Here is a 27491-nt window from a genome sequence, read left to right on the forward strand (position 1 = left end):
GAAGACCTGAAGATGTTTTGTATATACCAGGACTGTGCAAAGGCTACCATAGAGTGCATTGTTGGCCTGGAATGGAAGTGTTCCCTGGCTACCTGCCCAGCTAGAGGGGCAGAATTGGAAAATCTGGAGACTGTCAGTCTCTGGTTATGTTGAACTTGAACTGCAAAAGTTTGATGTTTGTTTGATGGTGGTTGAGTTTCATTGTTTTAGTCTCTCTTTGCTATGCCTTATACCAGTTGAAAATGTTTACTCTGTGCCTTTATATGTTAGAAATGTTTAACTTGTTTGATTTTACAGGTCTTAATATCTTAAATTGGTCAAGACTGTGGGGACCTTTGAAACTGAACTGAGTACAATTTACAATGTGTGATGGTTGTAACTCCATTGGGGGCCAGGGGTGGAATGGGGTGGTTTGAATAGATGGCCCCCAATATATTTAGTTTTTTATTTGTTTGCCACCTTGCTGGAGGCAGTGTCACTAGGTTAATCTTAAGGTGTGGTGGTGGTTTCAGATTTCAATCTAAAGATATGCAAAGTGTACCTAGCTGGAGTTCCTGAAGTGTGCTGTCCTGTGTGGCTTTTGACCTTTAGGCTTGTACTTCTCTCTCTTTGCTTGGTCCTCTGAAGGCAGGCCAGCTTCTTCTGCCATTTATGGAACTTCCCCTGGATCTGCAGGCTTCAATAAATATCCCTTCCTCCATAACTGTGCCTGGTCTGGAAGTTCATCTCAGTGAACCTGAAGCTGTCTGCTACAGCAGGTGTTCTGGGCTGAGTTAGAAAGCCAAGGTGAAGTACGTACCCATTAGAGGTGGAATACCGGCTGAGAGAGTACGTGGCCTGCAAACCTAAGGACACAGATCCCTTCATTTTCTAGACTTACATTCATCATGGGATATGAGGCAAGATAAACTCAAGGACCCAATAGTGTCTTTTGGCTGACGAGATAGAATAGGACACATTCAGAATACTAGAGGGTGGGGATGCTGCTAGTCAGAAAAGGTACACAAAGGCAATGGGGCCTTGACTTAGATCTAGTTTAAATTTTTGTTGTTGTTGTTGTTTTAAGGAAGGGTTTCACTAGCCCAGGCTGACCTGGAATTCACTTTGTAGTCTCAGGGTGGCCTCAAACTCATGGCAATCTTCCTACCTCTGCCTCCCCCGACTTCTGGGATTAAAGTCATGTGCCACCACAAGCCGGTAGTTTAATATTTTTAATCTTTCTTAATCCTGTTCTTCTTCGTATTATTTGTTTATGTATTTTTTTTGGCCTCGAAATCATGGCAATCCTCCTACCTCTGCCTCCCAAGTGCTATCCTGTTCTTATTATGAAGGTCGTTTGTAAACAGAATTCAGAGCATTATCAAAATATGAGTTGTTCATTAGAGGCTTATTTGGGAGGAATAAATGCAGAGAATGCACAGTTGACCCATGTCTGAAGTGAGCTATTCTTGGTTACTCACTTCAAAGAACCAATACAATTCAGTTGGGCTCCCACCTGAAGCTCAGAATAGGGGGATTCAGATGAATAACGCACAAATGTGAGGCAAGTGCAAGGTCGCACATGCCCACTAGGTGGCGCAAGTGCCTGAATTTCACCTGCCATGGCTGAGGCCCCGGGCACGCCAATTCTTTGTGTGTCTGTTTCAAAAAAGAAAAAAAAAAAAAAAGCTACAAAAGCAGGAAAAAACTTGTAAGCCCAGGTTGCAGGGGAAATCATGGTGGGAGAGACTTCATAAAAATTTCTGAGGTTGGTGTGGAGTAAGTTCGGTTTAAATAGATGGCAGAAAGGCCAATGGAAAATGCCCAGTAGATGTTGGAAATGGGATCTGAAGTGGGGTTGTGAGGTCAAGGCAGGAGAAACGTCTACCTGCTCTATATTCATTCTGTGGTTATACAACTTTGGTAATCATCTGCATAGTGGCAGTTGAAGCCATCATAGCAGGACACTTTCTGGTGGAGATAGTCTAGAGATCAAAATGATGGGAACCTTGTTATGTTCACTCATCCATAGAAGTGTCCAAGGGACCCCCGAGTGTGTGCCAGAGGCAGAGAGGAGAGGCCAGTAAGGAACAGCAAGGGACAGGTCTTGGACAAGAGGTGGGACAGGACTGGATCCGCAGAAGCCAAGGAAGGAGCACATGCTAATCAGAGGTGACAAGTACTGCAGAAGAACCGTGGTGACTAGGAAATGCCTATTTAGATCTCACACTCAGGGCACTCAGTACCTTTGTGGCTCGGAGAGCTGTGCGGGTGGGAGGCAGACTGCAGAGGATTAAGGTGTTAAATGAGTGGGAGGAGAAACAGAGGTGAGCCTAAGACTGATGAGCAGTCTCAAACAGGTAGCAGGCAAGGAAGAGAAACAGGGTTCAGTTTTTGTTTTTTTTTTTCTCTGATGCCTGCCCCTCATTATGGGGCAGGTAGTGCTACAAATTTCTTTTTTTTCTTTTGCAAGTGTTGTTTGTCTTTGTGGATGATGTATGTGCTTGTATGTATGTGTGTGTGTGCACATGTGTGTGTAGGACAGAGGAAAACCTCAGGCATTAGCCTCAGGTAAGCCATGCCATCCACCTCTCTCTGTATAGCTCATCCACCTCTTTTGGAGATAATGTCTGCCACTGGTCTGCAGATCACCAATTAGGCTAGTGAGGTCCAGGAATCCACCTGTCTGCCTCCCCAGTGCTGGGATTACAGGAACAAGCCATGTATGCTTAGCATTTATGTAGGTATTTGATATCGAACTCAGGTCCTCATGCTTGTGAGGCAAGTGCTTAATGACTGAGCTATCATCTCAGTCCAAGCATTGAAGATTGAATGAAGTACGTAAAGAGCACATGAGTGGAATGCATTCAATGACACCTTATCAGCCACAAAGGGGGTGAGGTCAGGCCAATGGGTAACAGACAACAGACACATTCTAAATTAGCCATTGCTAGAATGGGAAAGCAGGGAGGGAGGAGTTGGAGAAGTAAATTCGGTTGTAAGGAATGAAAGGCCATGCTTATGACCAATGGGCACCATTCAAAGAGGTGAGGACTGGATGCCATCATGCATTAATTATTACCTTTTGCTTTGTAGGCATCTGAAAGCTTGTATCTTGAGAGCTAAGAAAAGGCTTGGGTGTCAGCATTTGAATACCATCTGGGCAAGTTACTGAACCTTGCTGAACCAGCTTTTCCAGGAGATGTGTGTGTGTGTGTGGGGGGGGAATCCCTTCCCAACTGTAATATTACTTGACTAATCTGAGTGTTATAAAGAGCAAAACATTATCCAGTAAAATACTTAGATCAAGTCAGCACATTAGTTAGCACTTAGTGTTTGCAATGACATACATACAATGTCATGATCCTGTCCATCACCTCCAATGCAAACCAGCCTTCCTTCCTTCTTCCCCCTTCCTCTCTTCCTTCTTTCTTTGCTGTGTTAAAACATTTGAATACCCTTTTCAGCAAAATGTTAAGTATACAATACTTTTAATTATAGGCATTATGCTGCAGAAAAGTGTTCTACAATGATTTTCACTTGTCTTGAAAATCTTGAGTCATTCCAGACGTGAATTAGAGCTGCTCCCTGGGATCCAGGCTTCCTGTGCCTGGTGAAAATGCTTACACAGGAGCCTGACTGAAGTGCCACCTATTGTTATAGGATCTGGGGCAAGTGGCTTAACCTCTTGTGACAGTTTTCTTGGCTATAGAGCCAGCAATAATAGCCACTTCATGATGCTGTTATGAAATTAAATGGTTACTATTTAGGGACAATGTTTGCCACATCATAACAGCAATGCCAACATTGGCTGAATGAATAAAAATGATTTTCGTCAGTATTGTTCTATTTTTCTTATGGAATCATGAGATGTACCCCCTCCTGAACTTATCCTGGTAAAGAGAAATCTCCCTCCTGGCTGTTGGGAGGCACTGAGTCAACATCCTGAAAGAAACCGGCTCTTTACCGGCCTTGCTGTCATCCCATGGAGGAAATGATACTCAAGAATACAGTAGGACAGCCGGGCGTGGTGGTGCACACCTTTAATCCCAGCACCTGAGAGGCAGAGGTAGTAGGATCATCGTGAGTTTGAGACCAGCCTGAGACTACAGACTGAGCTAGAGTGAGACCTTACCTCAAAAAACCAAACCAAACCAAAACAAAACCCAAACAAAAACAGTAGGACATTGTTGTATGGGAAGTGGACATGTGCCCATCAAACTGCCCTCTCAACATTTATGTTTATATATAGAGCTGTTCTCACTTTTGGTCAAAGAATCTTCTTCCTGCAGATGGTGGGACTGCTGGGGAGACTCAAACCTTGTCAAGTGATTCTCGAGTGTTTAGCACTAAAAGACATTTCTATCACACCAGCCAAACCTCAGGGAATATTGCAGAAGATGGAATAGAAAGAATGTAAGAGCCAGAAGATGGGAAGAATGCTTTGGAACTCTGTCTTCTAGACACAAAGTTGCCACTGCATTGTGACCTTATAGAGGCTGTTATTATCTGTACGAGACCTAAACAATATTAAGCTGATTAACATGTCATAATAAGTGATGTTAGAGAACAGAAAAAGAGATATCAAAATGGAAGAAGGACTAGTTGAAATGAAAGGGTCAGGATGGAGGAGACAAAAGAAGATAATGGGAGGTAGTTAAGACCAAAATACAATATATACATGTATAACAATTATCAATAAAGTTTAAAAACAAACAGAGAACAGGTTGCCTGCCTGGGATGATCTTCAAGCAAATTTATCCTCCGTGCCAGAAAAGCACACTAAGTATCCTCATAGCCTGTGTGTCTTATTTGCATTGTCTGATGTCATGACAGGTGGCAGGTTTTCCTTACAACTCACCCAGCAGAGAGCCCTGGGTTTGTGTATGATAAAGGTCAACAGTCTCCTCCAGCTTCATGTTTATGGCTAACATAGGAGACGGAGGATTAGCTGGGAAGCCCTGGGAGGTGAAGCCACATGGGCATTGATAGAAAGACAAAGCATGTGCCCCAGACCAACTAGTGTCCTGCTGTTGCTTTTATTCATAGTCAGACCCTCCTCTTCCCTATCATATCCTGCCAGGTTCCTAAGGATAGGGATGTTTTGTTATCCTCAGCTTCCTTTCTTTGGAGCCCCTGCGTTCCCTCTAGTCAGCACAGCAACTCTTTCTGCAAGCCTTCCATTATTCTTGCCAAGACAAGTGATGACCTTGGAAATACAACATGGGCTGTTTATTTTTAATATTTTTAAATATTTAATAATAATAAATAATAAATAAAATATTTAATGGATAGAAGAGAGACAGGCAGAGAAAATGGGTGCACCAGGGCCTCCAGCTGCTGCAAACAAGCTCCAGATGCATGTGTTACTTTGTGCATCTGGTAATGGGAAATTGAACTCAGGTCGTTAGACTTTGCAGGCAAGTGCTTTAACCACTTAGCTGTCTCTCCAGCCCAATATGGTCTGTTTACATGAAAGTTATACCTGAATGCCTGGTGGAGCATCAAAGCCATCTTTAAAGTATTATGGAGCCTGTTCTCCAGGGACCACTCTCCCATGTTGATTGTTCATTTCACTTCATCTTCTCCTCTTACAAAATGTAGTCCTAGAAAGATGGAGTGTGTGAGCTCTAGCCTCCTTCTACCTTCCCTTAGAAGCTGGACCCTTGCCTGATATTCCCAGATTGAAGCTTCCTTCCAGTCAGTGATAAAAAGGCAGCTTCCTGGACAGAAAACACGTTGACATTTAAGAAAGAGTTTGGTTGATTGTGTACTTTTGTTGTAGCTGTCCCACCCTCCACAGGTAGACCAGTTGTCTCTATAGTTTATATTCTGGTGCTACTTCCAAGGGGCCTGAGTCTCCTAGCTCTAGGCTAGCGAGGACTTCTAGAGACCAGCAGAACTTCTCTGGGTGAACAATGATTTCTTTTCTCATTTTTTTTTTTTCCAACAAGGGATTATGGATGTTAGTCATGTTTTGAGGGGTTTACTCACAACTGTTGTACCCTTTGTGGTATCTTACAAGGTAGCAAGCCAGGTTAGAGATGTGTAGATGGAACCAGATATGTCCCATAATTCTGGAGGAATCTTAAATTCCCACAAAGCCATCACTGCTGCTGGCCTACTGTCTGATTACCAGCTACATTCATTTCTCATGGCTAATTTAAGAACAGTGATGGGCTTTGAATAAAAGGCCTTGAGCCCAGTGGGTTCACAAAAATGTTGACAAAAGCCATGTGTGGTGGTGCATGCCTTTAATCACAGCACTTGGGAGGCAGAGGTAGGAGGATTGCTGTGAGTTTGAGGCCACTCTGAGACTACACAGTGAATTCCAGGTCACCCTAAGCTAGAGTGAGACAAACAAGATAAAACAGAAAAAAACACCACCAACCTCTCCCGCCAAGACTCCAGTATATTCCTGAGGCCACAGAGCTATCAGCATGTGGCCTTCTCAGGCCTGGGGAGCTGTGTGTTCTCTTAATGGCTATTACACAAGTGAGTTGTGTCCTATAGAGCCTCCTTGTGACAGAGGCTGGCCCATGTGGTCACTTCAAAGAATACTTTGAATACAGAAATTTGTAATCTGTAGTCATATTTCAGAAGGCAGGAAATGCCCTTTTCATTGTAAACCAAGACATCACTGAATTGGGATTGGGCTGTCTTCTATGATAGTAATTTCTAACAAAATTCTACTTTCATCTTAGTCACAAATTATGACCCAGCTGTTCAGAGCAGAATTGTATTCCACTAGGGATCTTTACTGGTGAGTGTGAAGGACCAGATGATTTTTTTCCACAAGCCCTATTTTTGCATTGTCAGGGAGACAAAGTTATAAAATCAGTAATTTAAAAATCAACATTTCCACACCCACCCATGTCAATAAAAAGGCAGAGAGAAGCAAGTGAGAAAGAATGATGAGACTGAATGTGTTAAGGGGCTAGTTATAAGGATCACCCATGTTCATGAACGGCTCTGTCAACTCTATTGCCTCTAATGGGAGCCACCTGAAAAGGGGCTGTAACAGTCTGGTCCAAAATAAATGATTCATTTAACTTTATTTATATCTAGGTTTATTTCTTATAAATAAATCCAATATTTTCATTTTAAATTTTACATCAAATCATTGGTCACTATGATGTTCACATGACAATTCGGTATCATCATCTTGAAGATTTCAGGTACAAGTGGCCAATAGTGAGCATTCATTTACCTTCCCACTGTCTTTGGCACAGTTTCTGGTTTCTGAGATATAAAAGCATAGGTTTAAGGTAGCCAAGAATAAGAACATGACAGTTATGGATCTAGTTCCATGTAAGTACATGTTCATGTTAAGCATTATTTACAAGGTGAGAACTGAAGCACAGACTTTTTTTGTTTGTTTGTTTTTTTGAGGTAGGGTCTCACTCTAGCCCAGGCTGACCTGGGACTCACTATGTAGTCTCAGGGTGGCCTCAAACTCACTGTGATCCACCTACCTCTGCCTCCCGAGTGCTGGGACTAAAGGCGTGCGCCACCACACCCGGCTGAAGCACAGACTTTTTAAAAAGTCAGTTATCTTTATAAATTAGCAGAATGAGAAGCAGAAGATTCTAAGGAGCAGGGCCTGGGTCACCAGTTAGATTAGTCCTCTCTGGAACAGGAGGCAGTGCTACGAGAAGCAGGGATTTTCCTGAACCTCTAATACCGCTACCTCATGTTGTAGGATGACTCTGCAAAAATTCGGGATTGGGACAGCTGTTTCTGCAAGGTGGTTTGTTTAGCCTATGGAATTGATTTGAAAACATACCTTGGCTGGTGGCTTACTATTCTTGTTTGGGCACTGATGAGGGATAGAGTGAGGGCAGAAAAACAGCAGCCTTGTGAAGAGGGTCTGAGTAGACTTACAATAATGAAGTCTTCCGGTGAGATCTGAGCGATCAGTTTTGGAAGCGCCACCTTTGTATATAATCTTATTCAGAGCTGACATTGAGGCCCTGTAGGGAGCTAGAACCTGGACTTTATAAATAAATGGCGATGCTACTTTGAGGCATCACCATGACATATTCCTATCTTAGGGTTGTTTAGGGATGTGAAATATTCCAAAAACCTGATTCCTATTCCAGTGCTGAGAAGTTCTGGGAAGCTCTGGAGTGCAACTTAGTTGGAATTGGAGTTATTATTCAAGTACAAGGAGAGCTCCTTTTTTCACATTGACAATTCATTTCTGATCTCACAAATTATATGAAAATAATAAATATATACACATATACATATAGTTCTATACTGAACACTGGGCTACCAGTGTCCCAATACAGTACATTAAAAAATGAACCCTTCTCCCCCCTCAACCTATGCCTATCTTAAAATGGTTATTGCAGAACTGTGCTGGTCTTTTTTAAAAAAAGTAGTTTGAAAGTGGCTAGATATGGGTTCCAAGTGGAAATTTTGGCACATCAACTGGGTAGGGCTGTTAAGATGATGTATAATCTATAAAAAGTGAGGGCAAAGGAAATCATGCCAATAGAAAGCCTGAGTAAAAATTTGTAGCCAATAATAATTTCAAAAACCCAAAACACTGGTCTGTATATTGAGAAAGCAATTTCTCTTCCATATCCATTACCTAGTCCCAACAGTTATTACTTTGTGTACTTCCAAACTTTGTCTTAGAGAATCTGAAAGACCCAGCTGATACAGTTCCTTAACTTCCTTTCATTTTACCCCACCCTCAAATCTCCAAACCCAGAGAACAAAGGCTATCAAGCCAAATATAGAAAATAATCTGGAGGTCTGTATATCAAACTAAGTGTAGAATTGATCATTAGTGTTTCTCTTTTCCTTAATGTTGGAACTTGCTAAGAGATGACTCTCTGGGAGCTGTCCGTTATCACCCCAGTCACTGACGCTGAGGCTCTAGAACTGTGAGGTCTGGGTGAAGGAGATGGTGTCGGATTTGTCCACTGCAAAGCCCCCATTCACATAAGACTTCTTGGCATCTGAATCTTCATTATCGAGTATCGTGGATTCTAAAGCAAAGGGGTTCACAATGTTGACTTCCGAGGAGACGTCCATCTGCTCCAGCTCGTTCTTGGACAGCTTCTCCACGATGCCAGTGCCAAATGCGTCACCCAGCACGTTCACCATGGTCCTGAACCGGTCCCTGTGGGAAAGACAGAAATGGGGCTCAGATTTCATTTTCCTTCACTGGTGACTACAGAAAGGAAAGCACCTGACATATTAAGATTGAAGTCAATGCAGAACAATGCTGTGTTCCTGGCTGGCTGACATGGTGCCTCCCAGGCTTGGGGAAGAACATCAGTTACAGAGGCACAGAATGAGTAGACCGGTTCCACCAGGCCTCTGTTCTCAACACATAGCAATGACTTCTCTCAGCCTCCTGAAACTCTCTCCTCTCCTTCCAAGGAAATGTGACTGGGGTCTCCACAGGTATGACCGGGGCTGAGAGAGGATCAGAACTCTTTGAATTACTCAGTTCTAAGTTGAGTCTTACAATTTTTCCAGATTCAATGCAATTAATAGTGTGGGCTGTTTTGGCTCAGGTGAGAGAACCTAGATGTCTGGTAGGGTGTATGGTGCCAAGTGTGTATGTGGGGAGAAGGGAAGGGTACATGTGTGGGTTCATGTGTGCCCTTTGTGTACTAATTACTAAATTAGGTCACTCTCTGAGCAACTTGGCAGGAGCACAGCAGAGGATCAGAAAACACAGGCCCAGGGATGGTTTCCTCCTTTAAGTTCCTCAGCCAGTCTTCATGCCAATGGGCTGGAGAAGAGACCAGAGATATAGATAAGGCCCATAGAGGGCCTACCCATTTTGAGAGTAGAGCTTAGGTGGCAGGACTGTGGACATGGGCACATTTGTGAAAACGATACCCACAGAGTAGAAAAGGCCAGTGGTGCCTACACACGTCCCGTGCAGCGAGACGCCTGTCTGCTGTTCAGAACAATGCCAGGACTGACAGGCCCTAGTGTCTTGGTGTCATCTTCGTTCCCACTTATCTTGGCTGCCTTGGCAATGAAAGCTGCTGCTTCCAGAAGGAACCAGGGGAAAGAGATTAGGACAAATCCATCATCACCACTGGAAAGAAAACCTAGATCTTGCTTCAGTAGGAGGGTATCTTGCAAGAAGGGTGACATTTCAGTTGGGCATTACACCCTAGCTAACTGGGGGGGGGGCGACATGATACACTCCGTAGCCTTCAATGAATGGACTACTTGTCAGGCCCTTTGGTTCTCTACGTCTGCTTGTGTGACTAGTAAGTTGCAGACGCATCTTTTCATGTGATACAGCGCTGAGTGGGAGTGCTCGGCGTTGTCCCCAGTCAAAGCTGCAGCGAGCTCAGCTCCTGGTTTTGATGCCCACTCGAGTCCAAGCCAAGTGTGGGCTCAGGACCACGAGTGACTCTTCTTCCTTCCTCCTCCTCAGCTGCACCTGCAACTACATTGCCCTGACCTCCCCCAGTCAGCTGGAGCAGGATGTGAGGAAAGCTTTGCTATGGAGTGGAACTTACCCTGACGGCCAGGGGCAGAGCCAGACTTTGGTGTTGGAGGAAGTTAGGGACTAGGCTAGCTCCAACTTCAACCTTGGGAGTCACAGAGGTGAGGTCTACTCTCACCTAGCTGTTCTGCTGCATTTCTTATGTATGTGTGAGAGAGACTGGGGTGCGGTGAGATCATTTCTCATGTACATGTGAGAGAGACTGGGGTGCAGTGAGATCATTTCTCATGTACATGTGAGAGAGACTGGGGTGCAGTGAGATCATTTCTCATGTACATGTGAGAGAGACTGGGGTGCAGTGAGATCATTTCTCATGTACATGTGAGAGAGACTGGGGTGCAGTGAGATCATTTCTCATGTACATGTGAGAGAGACTGGGGTGCAGTGAGATCATTTCTCATGTACATGTGAGAGAGACTGGGGTGCAGTGAGATCATTTCTTATGTATATGTCAGAGAGATTGGGTGCAGTGAGATCATTTCTTATGTATGTGTGAGAGAGATTGGGGTGCAGTGAGATCATTTCTTATGTACATATGAGAAAGACTGGGGTACAGTGAGATCATTTCTTATGTATGTGTGAGAGAGATTGGGGTGCAGTGAGATCATTTCTTATGTACATATGAGAAAGACTGGGGTACAGTGAGATCATTTCTTATGTACATGTGAGAGAGGCCAGGGTGCAGTGAGATCATTTCTTATGTATGTGTGAGAGAGATTGGGGTGCAGTGAGATCATTTCTTATGTACATGTGAGAGAGACTGGGGTGCAGTGAGATCATTTCTTATGTACATATGAGAAAGACTGGGGTACAGTGAGATCATTTCTTATGTATGTGTGAGAGAGATTGGGGTGCAGTGAGATCATTTCTTATGTACATATGAGAAAGACTGGGGTACAGTGAGATCATTTCTTATGTACATGTGAGAGAGGCCAGGGTGCAGTGAGATCATTTCTTATGTATGTGTGAGAGAGATTGGGATGCAGTGAGATCATTTCTTATGTACATGTGAGAGAGGCCAGGGTGCAGTGAGATCATTTCTTATGTATGTGTGAGAGAGATTGGGGTGCAGTGAGATAGGGAGTTGTTTGGTACTCAAGTAGTTCCAGTCATTCCCATCACAGCAGTAAAAGCTGGCCTGCACTGAGCATGTGCTGGCTGCTGGATATACTTCTAGAACCTGAATCACATGAGCTCACTTGGTCTTTACAATAAGCCAATGAGGCAAGAAGACATCTTCCCACCTCAGAGATAACACAGTGGGGCCTTGCAGGTAAGGATGTGCTCAAGGTCAGACACCGAGGGGTGCACCTGATAGGGGTTTAAACCCCAGTCAGATGTATGATACACGCTTTGCTCATGCTGCTGGCCCCGACTCCAAAGTCGCCCAGGGGGTTCAGAGTCAGGACTGTGGTAAGTGGATACGGCTATGGAGCCTCATTCAGCTTCTCCATCCCATCACACTGCTACCCTGTCCTGCACCCAGCTCCTGATCTTGAACATTACCAGTACAATGTCCTGGTGGAGCTTGGTGGCTTGTCAGAACCTCTGCAGAAATTCTGAGGGGCGAATTGTTAAGCACGCTCTCAGGCGGCCTGGTAGGCAGTTAAGGCAGCAGCAGGGGGCTCACTAGGCAATCGAAGGTGAGAAGCAGGCACAGCACCCATTCTGCCTGGCTAGGAAGCTGCCGCCCGCCCGGGTGGGGCACATTTGCTTCAACTCACAGGAGCCAGTCGACAGCGATGATCAGGGTGACGTCCTCGGCAGGCAGGCCCACAGCACTTAGCACGATCACCATGGTCACCAGGCCAGCCTGGGGTACGCCGGCAGCACCAATGCTGGCAGCTGTGGCTGTGATACTGTCAAGAAGACATCGCAGCAGGAGAGGGTTAGGCACTCGTTTCTCCCCCCACGGCCCCTCGTCTGAAACAGTCTCCTTATCTGTTATAGCTGTGTCCTCAAACCGGACAGTCAGGATCTGCTATAACTAAGTACCAGCTCTCATCACAGGATGGGAACTCGAGGAGGGGGGAAGGGAGGCTGACAGGAGCAGGAAGCAGAGCCTGACAAGGGCATTTAGTAGATCTGGTAGATCACTGTTAAGGCAGAAAGTGCAGAAGAGCATGCGTGGTGCCAAAAATGAAGCAGCTTCAGAGGCGAGGATTTACCACCTGTGATTTTACACGAGGCTCTGTTTACTCCACCATGCATCCATCTATCCATCCCAGGTGTCAGGCTCCTCTCCTCTGCCTTTTTTTTACCTTCCACCGTTTTAATTTATTTTATTTGTAAGGGGCAGGGGGAATGAATAAGCATACCAGGGCCTTCAGCCATTACAAATGAACTCCAGAAGCATGTGCTACCTTGTGCACGTGGCTTATGTGGGTCCTCAAGAATTGAACACGGGTCCTTTGGCTTTGTAGGCAAACACCTTAATTGCTAAGCCATCCCTCCAACAACCTCCTCCACCATTTATTTTATTTATTTATTTTTTTAAACATTTTTTAAAGAATTTTTTAAAATTTTATTTATTTATTTATTTGAGAGCGACAGACACAGAGAGAAAGACAGATAGAGGGAGAGAGAGAATGGGCGCGCCAGGGCTTCCAGCCTCTGCAAACGAACTCCAGATGCGTGCGCCCCCTTGTGCATCTGGCTAATGTGGGACCTGGGGAACCGAGCCTCAAACCGGGGTCCTTAGGCTTCACAGGCAAGCGCTTAACCGCTAAGCCATCTCTCCAGCCCTCCTCCACCATTTAAAGAAACATTTTATTATTAGTTTTCTTACAAGGAAAGGGGGTGGGAAGAAGAAGGAGGAGGAGGAGGAGAATGAGAAGGAGAGAGAGAGAAGAGGGAAGATAGAATGGGGGAGGGGAGAGAGAGAGTATGGGCACATCAAGGCCTCTTGACATGGCAAAAAACAAACAAACAAAAAGAAGACCCCCAGATGCATGCACAGTTTTGTGCATCTGACTTTATATAGGTGTTAGGGAATCAAACTCAGGCTGCCAGGCTTTGCAAGCAAGTGCCTTTAACCACTTAGCCATCTCTCCAGACCTTCCCTCCAGCTCCTATCTACTCACCTGCTCAATCATTTACAGAGCTTCTAACAGGTACTAGGAATTTCAGTTGCCTTGAAGGATAAGTAGATGGCTCGTAGGGTAGATGGACAAGGGTATTTCCAGGGAAGACCCAGCAATGAGGCAATGGTTAAGCAGGTTTTATGTAATTTCTGGACATCACAAGACTCTAGCCCTCTCTAAGAGCTTCCCATTACAGCAGTGAATTAAGAAACATGATTCCTGGCCAAGGTATGACCATTCTTGACTATGTCTTCACGGCAACAGATACACTTTGGTAAAAGGAAGAGAGATGCAGAATTCAGGATAGGCAGTCAGATGAACTTTATTACCATGTGCTTGAAAAGCACACTTCTGGGCACATAGGGACTTTTCAGAATGTGCAGTTTCTTTAGTAACATGGCTTATTGTCATGGGACCAGTCTGGAAAGTCCCTTGAATCAGATGAGTAATAGAAGATATAGTCAGTACTTTTTAGAGCTATGGCCTTGCCCTTGGACTGAACAATCACTGCCCAGATGGCGATGGGTTAAAAGATGAAGATGTAGGGCTTAGCAGTTAAGGTGTTCGCCTGCAAAGCCAAAGGACCCAGGTTCAATTCCTCAGGACCCATGTTAGCCAGATGCACAAGGGGGTGCACACATCTGGAGTTTGTTTGCAGTAGCTGGAAGCCCTGGAGTGCCCATCCTAACTCTGGTTCTCTCTCTCTCTCTCTCTCTGGCTCTAATAAATAACTAATAAAAATATTTTAGCACTGCAAGCCTTATAATTGGCCAGCCAGGCCAAATGAACCAACAGGTGTAATAGTGGCACATCTATCATGGTGGAAACCAACTGCCCTCCAATTGAACTGGAGGCCCGCTCCACAGAAGGGAACAGGGGTAGTCATGAGCCCTAAGGGTGTAACTTCTGCTGCTGTTTGGCTAAATGCTTATCAAACTGCCCAGTAAGCACTTCTCTTAATGTTCATACCCTTACATTAATGCTACTCTCACTTTAGGTAGAGAATCTTCTCTTTTCAGATGGCAGTGACTTTGGGATGACTCAGAAGGTATCATAGTGCTGGAAAGAAGTGACTGGATTACTGAGTAACATCTCAATCACACCTTCCAAGGCTCAGGGTCTAATGCGGAAGAGGTGGCAGAAAGAATGTAAGAGCCAAAGGAAGGGTAGGACTCCTTACAATGTGCTCCCCCCCAGACACAAAATGGCCTGGATATCCATGACTTCACAGGGCCCGACACTACCTACACAAGACCATCATAAGAGGAGGGAAAGATCATGACATCAAAATAAAAGAGAGACTATTTAGGGGATATGATGGAGAATGGAATTTCAAAGGGGAATGTCGGGGGAGGGAGGGTATTACTATGGGATATTTTTTATAATCATGGAAAATGTTAATAAAATTTGAGAAAAAAATATTTTAAAAAGATGAAGATGTAGACCAGATGAAGCCCTGATTTCACCCACAAATCTGTATTTCTTTAAAACTATTTTATTTATCATTTATTTATATATTTCCAAGAGAGAAGAGAGAGAGAGAAAGAGAGAATATGAATTGGCACACCTGGGCTTCTAGCCACTGCAAGTGAACTCCAGATGCATTTGCTACCTTGTGCATCTTTCTTTATGTGGGTACTGGGGAATCAAACCTGGGTTGTTAGGCTTTGTACACCAAGTGCCTTAACCACTTAGCAATGTCTCCAGCCCCACAAACCCATATTTCTATGGGCTCAAAAGGCCTCTGAGCTCTTAGGAACTAAATTCTGCTGCCCATTCATGTGCCCACTGGAGTGTTCTGGAAGCCACTTGCGGGTACTGTCAAAGGCAGGCCAGAGTTCAGTGGCTACAGCTACCAATTTGTAGTAAATTGGATTTCTAAGGTTGTGTCAAAGTATCTATAGTTTTAGGCTTGCATAATCTTTTAAATTTGTCCTTACCTAATTCCTTTGAATATAAAGGAAAACTCAACTTAATGGCATTTCTTTGTGAGAAGTGATTTGTGCCCAAGCCCACTGATCCCTCTTGGAAGCCTCTACATGCCATGGTCAACCATGTCCTTAGAGCCTGAGGCTGGGCTTCAAACTCAAAATCCATTTAGTCAATAAAAACCCTGCCCTTGAGCCTTTGACTAGCTAGCTTTCATATGAATGTCAGAACTAGACATTTTCAGACAAGAGAGAAAGTGTTAAAATGTACTTTGCTGCCTCACCATGCCCTGCTTTGGCTAAGAGGGTCTTACCCTCTACGGCAAAGTTCCTTCCTAGCACTGGCACTCAGCTTTAGGACAGGCCCATTAACTCAACTGCATACAGACAGGGGCTGGGCTGTAACGAGCGTGAGGGGTTGAGCCACACACTCCTGGCCCGTACTGGCTCTGCCACTGCCCTTCTCTGAATCTCCACTCCTGGCCATGCCACTCTGCTGCTACTGCTGCTGCGAATATTAATACAACTTCCACTCTCCACTCCGAATACAGCAACAACCAAAACAACCAAGGGGTGAACACATCTCTGAAAACCCAACATCCTAAGTACTCCCCACCCCAAAACTTACTTGATACTATGAGTGGAAAATTATGTATTTGATCTCATGTGACAGGGCATAGTCAAAATCCAGAGATACTAAAAATACTGTATAAAATTACCTTATACTATACATAAAATATATATGACACCTAAATGAAGTTCATGTTTAGACAGTGGTCTTTCCCCTAAACAACTGAATACACACACATCCCCAAATCTAAAAAGAAAAAAAAGCCAAGATGTGAAAAACTTCCATTCTCAAGTGTTTAAAGGATACACAACCTGTGCTATTACGACTATTACTGTTAAACTTTTTTCTTCTCTACACCATTTTTTTTCTTGTTTTTTTGGGGGGAGGGTCTCACTCTAGCCCAGGCTGACCTGGGTTTCACTATGGAGTCTCAGGGTAGCCTCGAACTCATGACAATCCTCCTATCTCTGCCTTCTGAGTGCTGGGATTAAAGGCATGCGCCACCATGCCTGGCTCTCTATACCATTTTTTATGCACCAAATTCTGAAGTATATTTTTGATATAAAACTATCCATTTTATACCAGTTGCAATTTGTGACAAGTGAATATTTGCTAAAACTACAAAACAGTATCCCTGTGTCTTCTGATGCTTGAGTCGCTATGTGCGTCTGAAGTCACTTAACCATTAGCCACATGAACTCTGATCTGCAAAGTTATCTCCCAGAAGGAGCCAGACAGGATTTTTTAAACTTTCAGTCAATGATTACTTGTGGCTTCAAAGTTGTTACTGAGTCTGGGCTAGTAGCTCTCAGCAAGCCTGACAAAAGTCATTTGAGGAAGAAGAAATGTTTGGATATAAACTGGCCACTTAGCCTCCAGGCCCAAGCCAGGTGAAAACAGGTTAGGATCTAGAACGCCTATCAGTAAGAAAGAGAATTCATGGGGCTGGAAAGATGGCTTAGCAGTTAAGCACTTGCTTGTGAAGCCTTAAGACTCCAGTTCAAGGCTCGAGTTACCAGGACTCACATAAGCCAGATGCACAAGGGGGCGCATGCATCTAGAGTTTGTTTGCAGTGGCTGGAGGCCCTGGCGCACCCATTCTCTCTCTCTCTCTCTCTCTCTCTCTCTGCCTCTTTGTCTGTCTGTCACTCTCAAATAAATAAATAAAAATAAACAACAAAATATTTAAAGAAGAGAGAATTCATCATAAAGTGACCAGTACACAATGAATCAGCTCTTTACTATGACCTCTTCTGGCCAATCAGTTCAGCGCAGGTTGGACTCCCCAGGGTGGGTGGAACAAGGTGGGGAAAACTAACCAGGGCGGGTGAGGAGCAGACCCTGCCCCAGTCATGGTTCAAGGTTTCAGTTGTGCCACATTCTCTACTCTTTAACCACAGGCCTTTCTCAAGCTCTTCTACCTTGGGCTTTTATAGATTACAGATTTTCAGCAGTATAACCTCCCATGCCCAGCTGAGGTGCCAAGTGGTATTGTCTGCAGTCATTTTCCAGCATATAGCCACTTTATGATTGAGGGTTGGGGGATTGTTAAATTTTACTGTATCAGCACTGTCAGTAAACACACTCCTGTTTGTGAGACAGGGTCTTGAGCATCTCCTGCCTCAGCCCCGAGGGCTGGGATTACATGCATGTTGCCATCACACCCAGCTAGTTCACAGCCATGTCTAGAATTTACGTCTGTGTCAGGAACACAAAAGTTAATAAAGAGAGTCAGATTCTTTCATGTTAAACTCTAAATTGAACCAAAGTCTCCAGGTCAACTCTAACTCTAATCCCAGCCTGTCACTTAAAGTGCATTCCAACAGAAGGTTCTGCAGGGATGGAATCGGGTTCAGTATCTGAGCTTTCCATTCTGCTAGTCCTTAGCCATACAGGACTAGTGGCTACCACACTGGACAGTGCTTTCCTAACAAAATGTCTTCAGCAGAATTCATTCTTTGGCCATTTGTACCCCCTTCAGATGCAGACATTTTCAGTTCTTATTTGGCTTGAATTCTATTCAATATCTGACACTGTGGGCTATTTTCATCCCTGAAAATAATACTCTTGTCTCTGGGTTTCCACAACACTGTAGTTCCTAGCTCACTCCCACCTCCCCAGGCTTTCTCCCTCTTGTGTTCTCCCTGCTTTCTGCCTCTAACTTTAGGATCTTCTGAGGCTTGACCTTTCATCTCCCTCTGCTCCACAAACTCTCTCCACATGATGTCATCCATTCCCTAACATTTGCTGAGGACTCACTGTGTAGGCACAAGGCATTTTATATGCATTCTCTTAATCATCATTTGTGAACAAATTATAGGTACTATTATTATCCTCATTTTACAGGTGAGAAACAAGTTGCTTAGCACACTCAAATATCTTGCCCAAGGTCATGACTAATCACAGTGTTCAGACATAACAACTGAGTCATGCCTCACATCTCTGATGATCACTATTAAACTGAACGACCCGGACACCTGGATCTGCAGCCCAGACCTTCACCTTGTGCAGCAGGCTTTACATGAGTACTAGGGAATCAAACCTGGGTCCTTAGGCTTTGCTGGCAAGTGCCTTAACCACCAAGCCATTTTTCCAGCCTTAGCTTACATTTTAATAACTGAAAACAATATCATGAATATAGGGCTGGGGGGATTGCTCCTTGGTTAAGGGGTTTGCCTACAAAGCCTAAGGACCCAAGTTTAATTTTCCAGTACCCACATAAAGCCAGATATACAACGTGACACATATGTCTGGAGTTCTTTTTTAAAAAAGTACTTTTATTTATTTGCAAGAAAGTGAGAGAAATTTAGGGGGAGAGAGAGAGAGAGAGAAAGGGCACACCAGGGCCACCAGCTGCTGCAAATGAACTCCAGATGCATGTGCCACCTGTGCATCTGGCTTATGTGGGTCCTTGGAAACTGAACCTGTGTCCTTTGGCTTTGTAAGCAAGCCCCTTAACTGCCAAGCCATCCCTCCAACCTATATGTTTGGGGGTCTTTTGCAGTGGCAAGAGGCCCTAGTGCACCCATTTTCTCACTCCCTCTCTGCCTCTTTCTCTCTCTTAAATTAATAAATAAATATAATTAACATGTGAAGAAATAAACTAACTTTGATATACCCAGGATATGATTCAGTAAAATAAATTATTAATACAAATGGAAATATGGGTCATAGTTACAATAATTATGCTTGGTGAACATGCCATTGAGAGGCACATTGTTTAAATTCATTTTCTGGGCATGGTGGCACACACCTTTAATCCCAGCACTTGGGAGGCAGAGGGAGGAGGACTGCCGTGAGTTCGAGTTCAAGGCCACCCTGAGACTACATTGTGAATTCCATCTCAGCCTGGGCTGCAGTGAGACCCTACCTCGAAAAACAAACAACAAAAAAATTTACATTTCTAGAAATGACAAGATATTTACAGTGGTAAAGAAAAGGGAGAACAAGATGGAAAAGGTGGAAGGAATGGCATATCAAGGAAAACATTTGTGACTAATATGTTCATTTTTTAAATCGTGGTAACAGGTTTCTAGGCATCTGTATATATCAACACTTACTGGGTACATGGATTATATGCAGTTCTTTGCATTTCTATTTTATTTTCAGAGTGTCATTAAAAACCTCAGGAACAAACTATGTACTGACGAAAGAATACTACTTGAAATGACATATCTACGGCAGCACGATGTCCACCAGAAAATTCTCCATATTCTCTGGATCAGAGACAATTTGCCTAAAGCTCTATTCAGCAGATTGCCACTAACATGTTACACTTCTTCCTCCACAACTGAGTCAAAGGAGGAAAGAACAAACACGGGCAGAGGCAGATTTAAAAGATCCATTTTTTTTTTAAGGTAGGGTTTTTGAGGTAGGGTCTCACCCCAGTCCAGATTGACCTGGAATTCACTATGTAGTCTCAGGATGGCCTCGAACCCATGGTGATCCTCTACCTCTGCCTGGCATTAAAGGCGTGTGCCACCACGTCCGGCAAGATTATGTTTTTTAAGTATAGAGTGGGGAAAGAGAATGTTCTTTCAAAAATGAGGCAAGGGCTAGCTCGGCAGTTAAGGCACTTGCCTGCAGAGCCTAATGACCTCACATGAAGCCAGATGCACAAAGTGGCACATGTAGCTGGGAATTTGTTTTCAGTGACTAAAGACCCTGATATGCCTAGTCTCTCTGTCTGTCTCCTATCTCTCTTTGCTTGCAAATAAAAAAAAAAAAATCAAACTATTAAAAAAATAATGAGGTGAGAGGAAGTATACAAACAGCAGTGGGCTTCCTGGCCAGCCAGGGCTGGAGCAAACTGTCCTCATGCTTCAATCACCCCGCTGGAAATCAGACCTGGAAGGGGACTGGGCAATTCTTGAGCCCCTGTCCTAATGGCCGCCAGCATCGTTTTGGGCAGCATGCCTGCTATGCCACGACAGGCACCAAATGGGAACAGTAGTGATATTGGCTGTCCCTTTCACCCACTCTGAGGTTGGGGGCTCTGAGCTTGCTCAACCTGCGCCCTTGAGTGAGCACGTCACACCCTCCCTTTGGTGGGTCCCAAGAATGGAGGTGTGCTGGGAGCGCCTGCCATGGGTCAAGGTGAGCCACAGTGCCTCATTCCTGTCGTTGGTGGGGGTGCACTGTGCAGAGGACACGGGCACTTCCCATGGGCCACCTGGGTAGCGATAGGCCAGGTAAAAGCAGCAGGGGGTTCGGTCTGCAAATCCGAATTGCCTCATGCTGTCACTGGGAGGAGGTGGGGCTGCTGGTAATACTGTGCCAACAGCTGCCGCTGAGGTGGCTTGATTCCTCAGAGAGACGACAGTCATCCTGCTGTCCATTTAGAACCCCGGAAGGGGGCTGAGGGGCGGCTCCACTTACAACTCTGTAGTTGCAGTTGGCCCTCAGGTTGACTGTGCTTACAACTGGCGATGATAGTCTGAGAATGGAAGCTGGCAGCCTGCGAAGGAGGGGTGGTACCCCGGGGCTTCAAGGTCCTTGGCAAGATGGGATGGTGGCATTGTACACACACTGCCCATGACCATGGATGGAAACACAGGACGTACGCGATCCACACCCAGAAGGACATGCAAGTGGAGGGCACTGGGGGCAGACGTGATCTGCTGGGGTGCATCGGGGGTCTCAGGTGTGTCATTTGTAGCCAGTCTCTGCTGTCTGCGGCCCTGGACCTGGGGAAATGGCAAAGCACTCCTGCTGTAGCGGAGGCTGATGTATCACTGCCTGCGAGGGGGCGGGGGCCGGAGTCATGGCCACGCCTGTCAGGACCTAAGGATGCACTGCCAGGTCAGGTGATAAGAGAAGACTTGGTGTAAGAGAAGACTGTTGGGTGTGGGGGGGGGTTGTCGGCAAAGCGGCAACAGGAGTGGTGAGGAAGGAAGGAAGAGGGTAACCTGTACACACTGGTGTTGGGGACTCCCTCCTGCAGGAGGGAGGTTTGAAGGGTAAAGGGTCAGGGCAAGAAGGTGTGTGTGTGTGGGGGGGGTGCTGAAGAGATGGCTTAGCGGTAAAGGCACATGCTTGCAAAGCCTAAGGACCCAGGTTCGATTCCCCAGGTCCCACATAAGCCAGAGGCACATGGTGGTGCACATGTCTGGAGTTCGTTTGCAGTGACTAGAGACCCTGATGTGCCCATTTTCATTCTCTCTCTCTCTAACTCTCTTTCCTTCTCTCTGTCTGCAATCAATAAATAAATAAGAATAAACCTTTTTTAATTTTATTTTTTTAAAAAAAGAAGATGTGGGGAGGTGAGAAGCAGGCAGAGCTGCAGCGCTGGCCAGGCGAGGGCTCCATTTCCATCCTGTGGAATATTCCAACTGTGCCTAGCTCTCAAGGGAGGCGGAGGGTCAGAAGGGAGAGCTGAAGAAGGAAAATTGGGGGATTGTGCATATCTTTGGGGTGAAGGAAGAGAGACAGACAGACAGGATGGGGGCAGCAGGCAAAGGAGGGGGAGTGGAGGAGGTGAAAGTGGACAGAAAGTGAGCGGTCTCTGCAGCAGGAGGGGTGAGGCTTGGGGCAGTGGAAGCTTTCACCACCTGTGTTTTATGCCCAAGTATGGATGGATGGATGGATGTGTGTGTGTGTGTGTGTATGTATAATTTTTTTTTTTTTGGTTTTTTGAGGTAGGGTCTAGTGTAGTCTAACCTGCAATTCACTATGTAGTCTCTAGCTGGCCTTGAACTCACAGCAATCCTCCTACCTTGGCCTCCTGAGTGCTGGATTAAAGGCTTGTGCCACTATGCCAGGCCCAGGGATATTTTAATATAGATTTTAAGCATGAGCATTAAGAGAAGGGAAGAGGCACTTGGGAAGAAACTTAAGACACACTTAAAAGCATGGATGTGAGCTTCTCTAAGGTAGAGTGGCCTAGCCTGCTATGGTGGTTTGATTCAGGTGTCCCTCATAAACTTAGGTATGCTGAACGCTAGGTTCCCCAGCTGACGTCAATTGAGAATTAAAGCTTCCTGGAGGCGGTGTATTGTTGGGGGCAGGCTTACGGATGTTACAGCCAGTTTTCCCATGCCAGTGTTTGGAACACTCTCCTGTTGCTGTTGTCCACCTGTGTTGGCCAGGAGGTGATGTCCACCCCCTACTCATGCCATAGTTTTCCCTTGCCATCATGGAGCTTCCACTCTAGTCTATAAGGCCAAAATAAACCTTTTTTAAAAAAGTGTTTTTTGTTTATTTTTATTTATTTGAGTGTGACAGAGACAGAAAGAGGCAGAGAGAGAGAGAGAGAGCAAGAGCGGGAGCGCCAGGGCCTCCAGCCACTGCAAACAAACTCCAGATGCGAGTGGCCCCTTGTGCGTCTGGCTAACGTGGGTCCTGGGGAATCAAGCCTCGAACTGGGGTCCTTAGGCTTCACAGGCAAGTGCTTAACCACTAAGCCATCTCCTCAGCCCCCAAATGAACCTTTTAAAAATTTATTTATTTGAGAGAGAGGGAGAGAATGGGCACATCAGGGCTCCAGCCACTGCAAATGAACTCCAGATGCATGTACCACCTTGTGCATCTGACTTATGTGGGTCCTGGGGAATCTAACCTGGGTCCTTTGGCTTTGCAGACAAACATCTTAACCACTAAGCCATCTCTCCAGACCCCAAAACAAACCTTTTTTGTCCACAAGCTGTTCTTGGTCAGATGACTTCTGCTAGCAATATAAACCTGACTGCAATACCGGCCAAATTATTACTCAGCTAATATTCATCCATACACCTCCTCCTCTCCTCCACGAATCCTTCCTTCACTTTCCCAGGCAGTGCTGATCCTTCCCTCCTTGAGGCCCTTTGTGATCACCAGACGAGTTCTGTTAGAATTCCTATCACAAACCGGGCATGGTGGCGAACGCCTTTAATTCCAGCATTCAGGAGGCAGAGGTATGAGGATTACTGTGAGTTCAAGGCCAGCCTGCACTACAGAGAAACTCTCTTGTGTGTGGGGGGGTAAGAATTCCTATCACAGACCCGATATTTATTTCAATATTGATTTCCTGCTCACCAGGGCCCCCTTGAAAGCAGGGGTTGCTCTTATTCCACCTTGAGTCTTGGTGTCTATTCAGCAAAGTGATACTTCGGCTACTCATCCTGAAGCAGGACTCATGTGAGCCACAAGTCTAGAGCTTGGGGGGCTGTTCCTGGTCTCTCTTCACAGACCACACCTACTTGAGGCTGTCCCAGCACCAGCAAGGCAAACGAGTGACACCTCGCCTCACCTGATGGTGATGATCTGCCCGATGCTCAAGTCCAAGTCGTTCAGCTGCGCGATGAACACAGCGGCCACGGCCTCGTACAGCGCAGTCCCATCCATATTGATGGTGGCACCGACAGGCAGCACAAACCTAGTGATCCTCTTGTCCACCCGATTCTTCTCTTCTGCGCAGCGGAACGTGACAGGCAGGGTTGCTGAGCTGCAGGAGGAGAAGATAAAGGAGTGTAGGGTCTTAGAATGCCAGGTATTTTCTACGAGAAAAGACCCTTTCCTTCCAAAAAGTAAACAGAGGGCCCAAAGCATTCTGGCACTTTTGGCCAGTCCAGGATGAGAAGGTGCTGTGCCCATCACTGCCCCAGTCATACAAGAACTCCTTCCTGGGCATCAGGCCAGGGCACGAGTGCAGGGAGTACGCATAAGAGTGGAGAAACATGTTCAAGGAGACGGGCAGAGAAGGCGCAGTCGTCTCTCCACAGCAGCTTCCAAAACCTGAAACTGGAGTTGGCGTCACCAGGGGAAGCAAGAGGCAATAAAGGAGCCGGGCGTGGTGGCATGCATCGTTAATCCCAGCACTCAGGAGGCAGAGGTAGGTGGATTGTCATGAGTTCAAAGCCACCCTGAGACTACATAGTGAATTCCAGGTCAGCCTGGGCTAGAGTGAGACCTTACCTCAAAAAAAAAAAAAAAGGGTAATATAGTATAAAAGCACAAAGTAATAGGATAACGTATGGTCTGGAGGCTTCTGCCACACACCCTCTTCTGGTTACCTGGAGGAGATCATGAGAGCTGTCAGGAGCGCCTGGGCCATTCCCATGGCGAAGCGGAAAGGGTTCTTCCGTACTACTATGAAATAGATCAGTGGCAAAATTACAATGGAGTGGATTGCAAGCCTGTAAACAAGAGAGAGAAACAGTTTCAAGACAGTATCACCTCTTCACACTTTACTGTGTTTTATTTTGACGGAGCTGGTACACTGGGGCCTCTATTTGCTGCAACTGAACCCCAGACATGTGTGCCACCTTGTGCACATGCGTGACCTTGTGCGTCTGGCTTATGTGCGTCCTGGGGAGTCGAACCTGGGTCCTTAAGGCTTTCTAGACGAGTGCCTTAACCACTAAGCCATCTCTCTAGCTCTTGACCCTATTTTGTTTTCTCTTTTTTTGGTGTGTGGGCATGCAGTGTATGTGTGCGTGTGTGGTCAGTGGACAACCTTGACCCAGTTTTGTTTTTTCTCTCTCTCTCTTTCTCTTTTTTGGGGTGTGTGGTTGTCTACATCAGTGGACAACCCTGGGTTTCAGTCCTTGCCTTCTGCTTTGTTTGAGACAAAGTGTCATTGTTGTCCACTGCTGTGTCTGCCACGCTAACTGGCCTGTGAGCTTCCACAGGTTCCACGTGCACCTACCATGGCACCCCAGGAGAGCTGGGCTCACAGACGACTGCTGCTGTGTGTGGTCCTCACCTGCGCAGCAAGGGCTCCACCTATCCCAGCCCTTGATCGCTTTTCAACCAGCTTTTGAAATCCTAAGTTTTTCAACTTTAATACAGACCCAATGAGATGGGCAGTCATGCCACTGATGAAAAGAGAAAGGCCCATTCAGCTAATGACACACCTTGTCAAAGTTAGGGGGAACCCCGCAGCTGAATCTCCAGGCTCATAGAACTGGGTTATATCTGCCCCACCCTGCTTGTGCTCTTCCTGTTCATTGCTGCTGCCTGCTGCTTAAATCTTAAATCTGAGCCGAATACCTCTTCCTCCAGGACATCCTCAGCAATATCAGCACCCCAACATGGCCCCTACCACTGCCTGTCCTGACAGGCTGGCCCTTGGCAAGGTATAGGTCCTGCCTCTCTGGTCCTGTGGCCCTGGGTGGGGGTTGGCTCTCTACTGGTGGGAACCCAAGATGCTTCTTTGTCGACTGGCAGAATAAACCCAGATTAAAAACTAGCACTAGCTGGGCATGGTGGCAAACACCTTTAATCCCAGCATTCGGGAGGCAGAGGTAGGAGGATCACTGTGAGTTTGAGGTTAGCCTGAGACACATAGTGAATTCCAGGTCATCCTGGGTTAGAGCAAAACCTCACCTCGAAAAAAAACAAAACAAAACAAAAAAAAAAAAACAACAACAAAAAAGCCTAGCACTAGCGGGAACTCTCTGATTAGTTCTAAGAGGTGAGCTGATTGCTCAAATTGAATGTTTGACTGGGAAGTCAATCAGAGTTGTTTACTCATGCCCTTGGTCCACACTGCAGGGGGTAGGACTCTGCTGCCCTCAGTTAGGTTTTGGGGGCCTTACCTGTACCCTATTCCACTTCATCTCCTTAAAGACCCAAAAACAAGACTGTAAGAAATATGCAAAGGATGCAGCCCTCCTGCCTTCCGTTTTACGGCTCCTGAAAAGCCTCACAATTACTTGACTCACTCCCCAGCACCCTGACGCCCTGATGATGCAGGGCACAGCAGTAGCCACCCAGGAAGAACATCTGAAGCAAAACCAGCTCCCTGACTCCTACTTGGTCCAGACTGAATTCATTTAGATCCTTCTTAATTTCTTTCAACCTTGGGACACGTGGGAAGTTATTCTTACCTGCTTGGTTAGTTTATATTCTTAAGAAAGTACAGGGCAGGAGACAAAAGAGGCAACAAGTGGGATTCTGTCTTGTTTTAAATGCAGCCAATAGAGAAAAGCACTGGCAAAGCCTGGTCCAGGCTGTTCTGCCAAGAGCTGGCAATTAGCACAGCACAGTCCACCTACATTACAGCTGTTAAAGGGCAGCCCTGCTCCCTGCTCCCTTGTCTCTGAACCCCATCTTTCCTGTGCATGGAAGAAAAACACCTTCAACAATCTGCACCCTAGCCTCTCAGCAGCAATTCTGCTGCATCCAGTGAGGTTTCCGTTTCTTCCCTTGGACCAGACATACCCGCTGAGGACGGTGACCATGTACAGGCCCAGCTTACGGAAGATCTCCCAGTCTTCAACTTCTATGATCTTCCCAGCGATCAGGAACAAAATACCAATCGGCATGTAGCTAGAAAGTAAGCATGATAAAGACACGATATAGCCACCACAGGGGACTTCTCAGGCTGAGTGGCTGGGAGGAAAGACGCCGGTGCACGTGTGCACACACTCTGCACGTGCGTGTGCTCTCTGCTGGGAGGAACACAGGCATAGCCTGAAGCCATGGGGTCAGTTCAGGGCACGGTGCTGTCTTCCGTATCTGTATGCACCTGGTACACGCCCACACCATACACACGCGCTCTACTTCTTACATCTGCTCACCTCACCTAAGGGAAGTCTGGCACTCATAGCCGTCCTGCTTCTGCGTCAGCAGCAGAGGCAATTCCAGCAGCAGCGGAAGTGATTATAACCGCTCCACTGGGGAAGCGCTCATCGCTTCTTGTGTTGGTGAAAGTATTTTCCATGCATCATTTCACTTAATGTACTTCTCCTAACCCTGGAAGTAGGCTTTAATGTCCTTTTTCTTACAGATGATGAAGCTGGGGTTTTTGTGGGAATAAGCAACTTTCCTGTCTGGTATTACTGGATCTTTTACATCACTGTCAGCACTATACCCTTTGGATTTATAATGCTTAGCTAATTGCTTAAGGTAGGCAGAGGTCTCCCAGAGACAAAACAGTTATGTAGCTGGGGTCACTGGGATGTTTGATTGATAGCTTTCATCCAGAGAGGGTTGTACGCAGACTAGAGTAGCTGTAT

The 27491-nt window shown here is 45.7% G+C and overlaps 1 protein-coding gene across 2 annotated transcripts in view; it reads right to left on the reverse strand.

Moving 5' to 3' along the window:
• Positions 1 to 7032: 7032 nt before the first annotated feature.
• Slc1a1 (solute carrier family 1 member 1) overlaps positions 7033 to 27491 on the reverse strand; it is a 99280-nt gene continuing 78821 nt past the window's right edge. For both annotated transcript variants that reach the window (XM_045130835.1, XM_045130829.1), the window contains exons 8-12: positions 26695 to 26802; positions 24543 to 24665; positions 23780 to 23974; positions 12196 to 12330; positions 7033 to 9115 (exon numbers count right to left, since the gene is read on the reverse strand). In XM_045130835.1, coding sequence (XP_044986770.1) covers positions 8869 to 9115; positions 12196 to 12330; positions 23780 to 23974; positions 24543 to 24665; positions 26695 to 26802 — 808 coding nt within the window. In that variant the 3' untranslated portion in view covers positions 7033 to 8868. The remainder of the gene's footprint in view (positions 9116 to 12195; positions 12331 to 23779; positions 23975 to 24542; positions 24666 to 26694; positions 26803 to 27491) is intronic.

The sequence above is a fragment of the Jaculus jaculus genome, chromosome 1 (assembly GCF_020740685.1).
Source record: "Jaculus jaculus isolate mJacJac1 chromosome 1, mJacJac1.mat.Y.cur, whole genome shotgun sequence".
NCBI lineage: Eukaryota > Metazoa > Chordata > Mammalia > Rodentia > Dipodidae > Jaculus > Jaculus jaculus.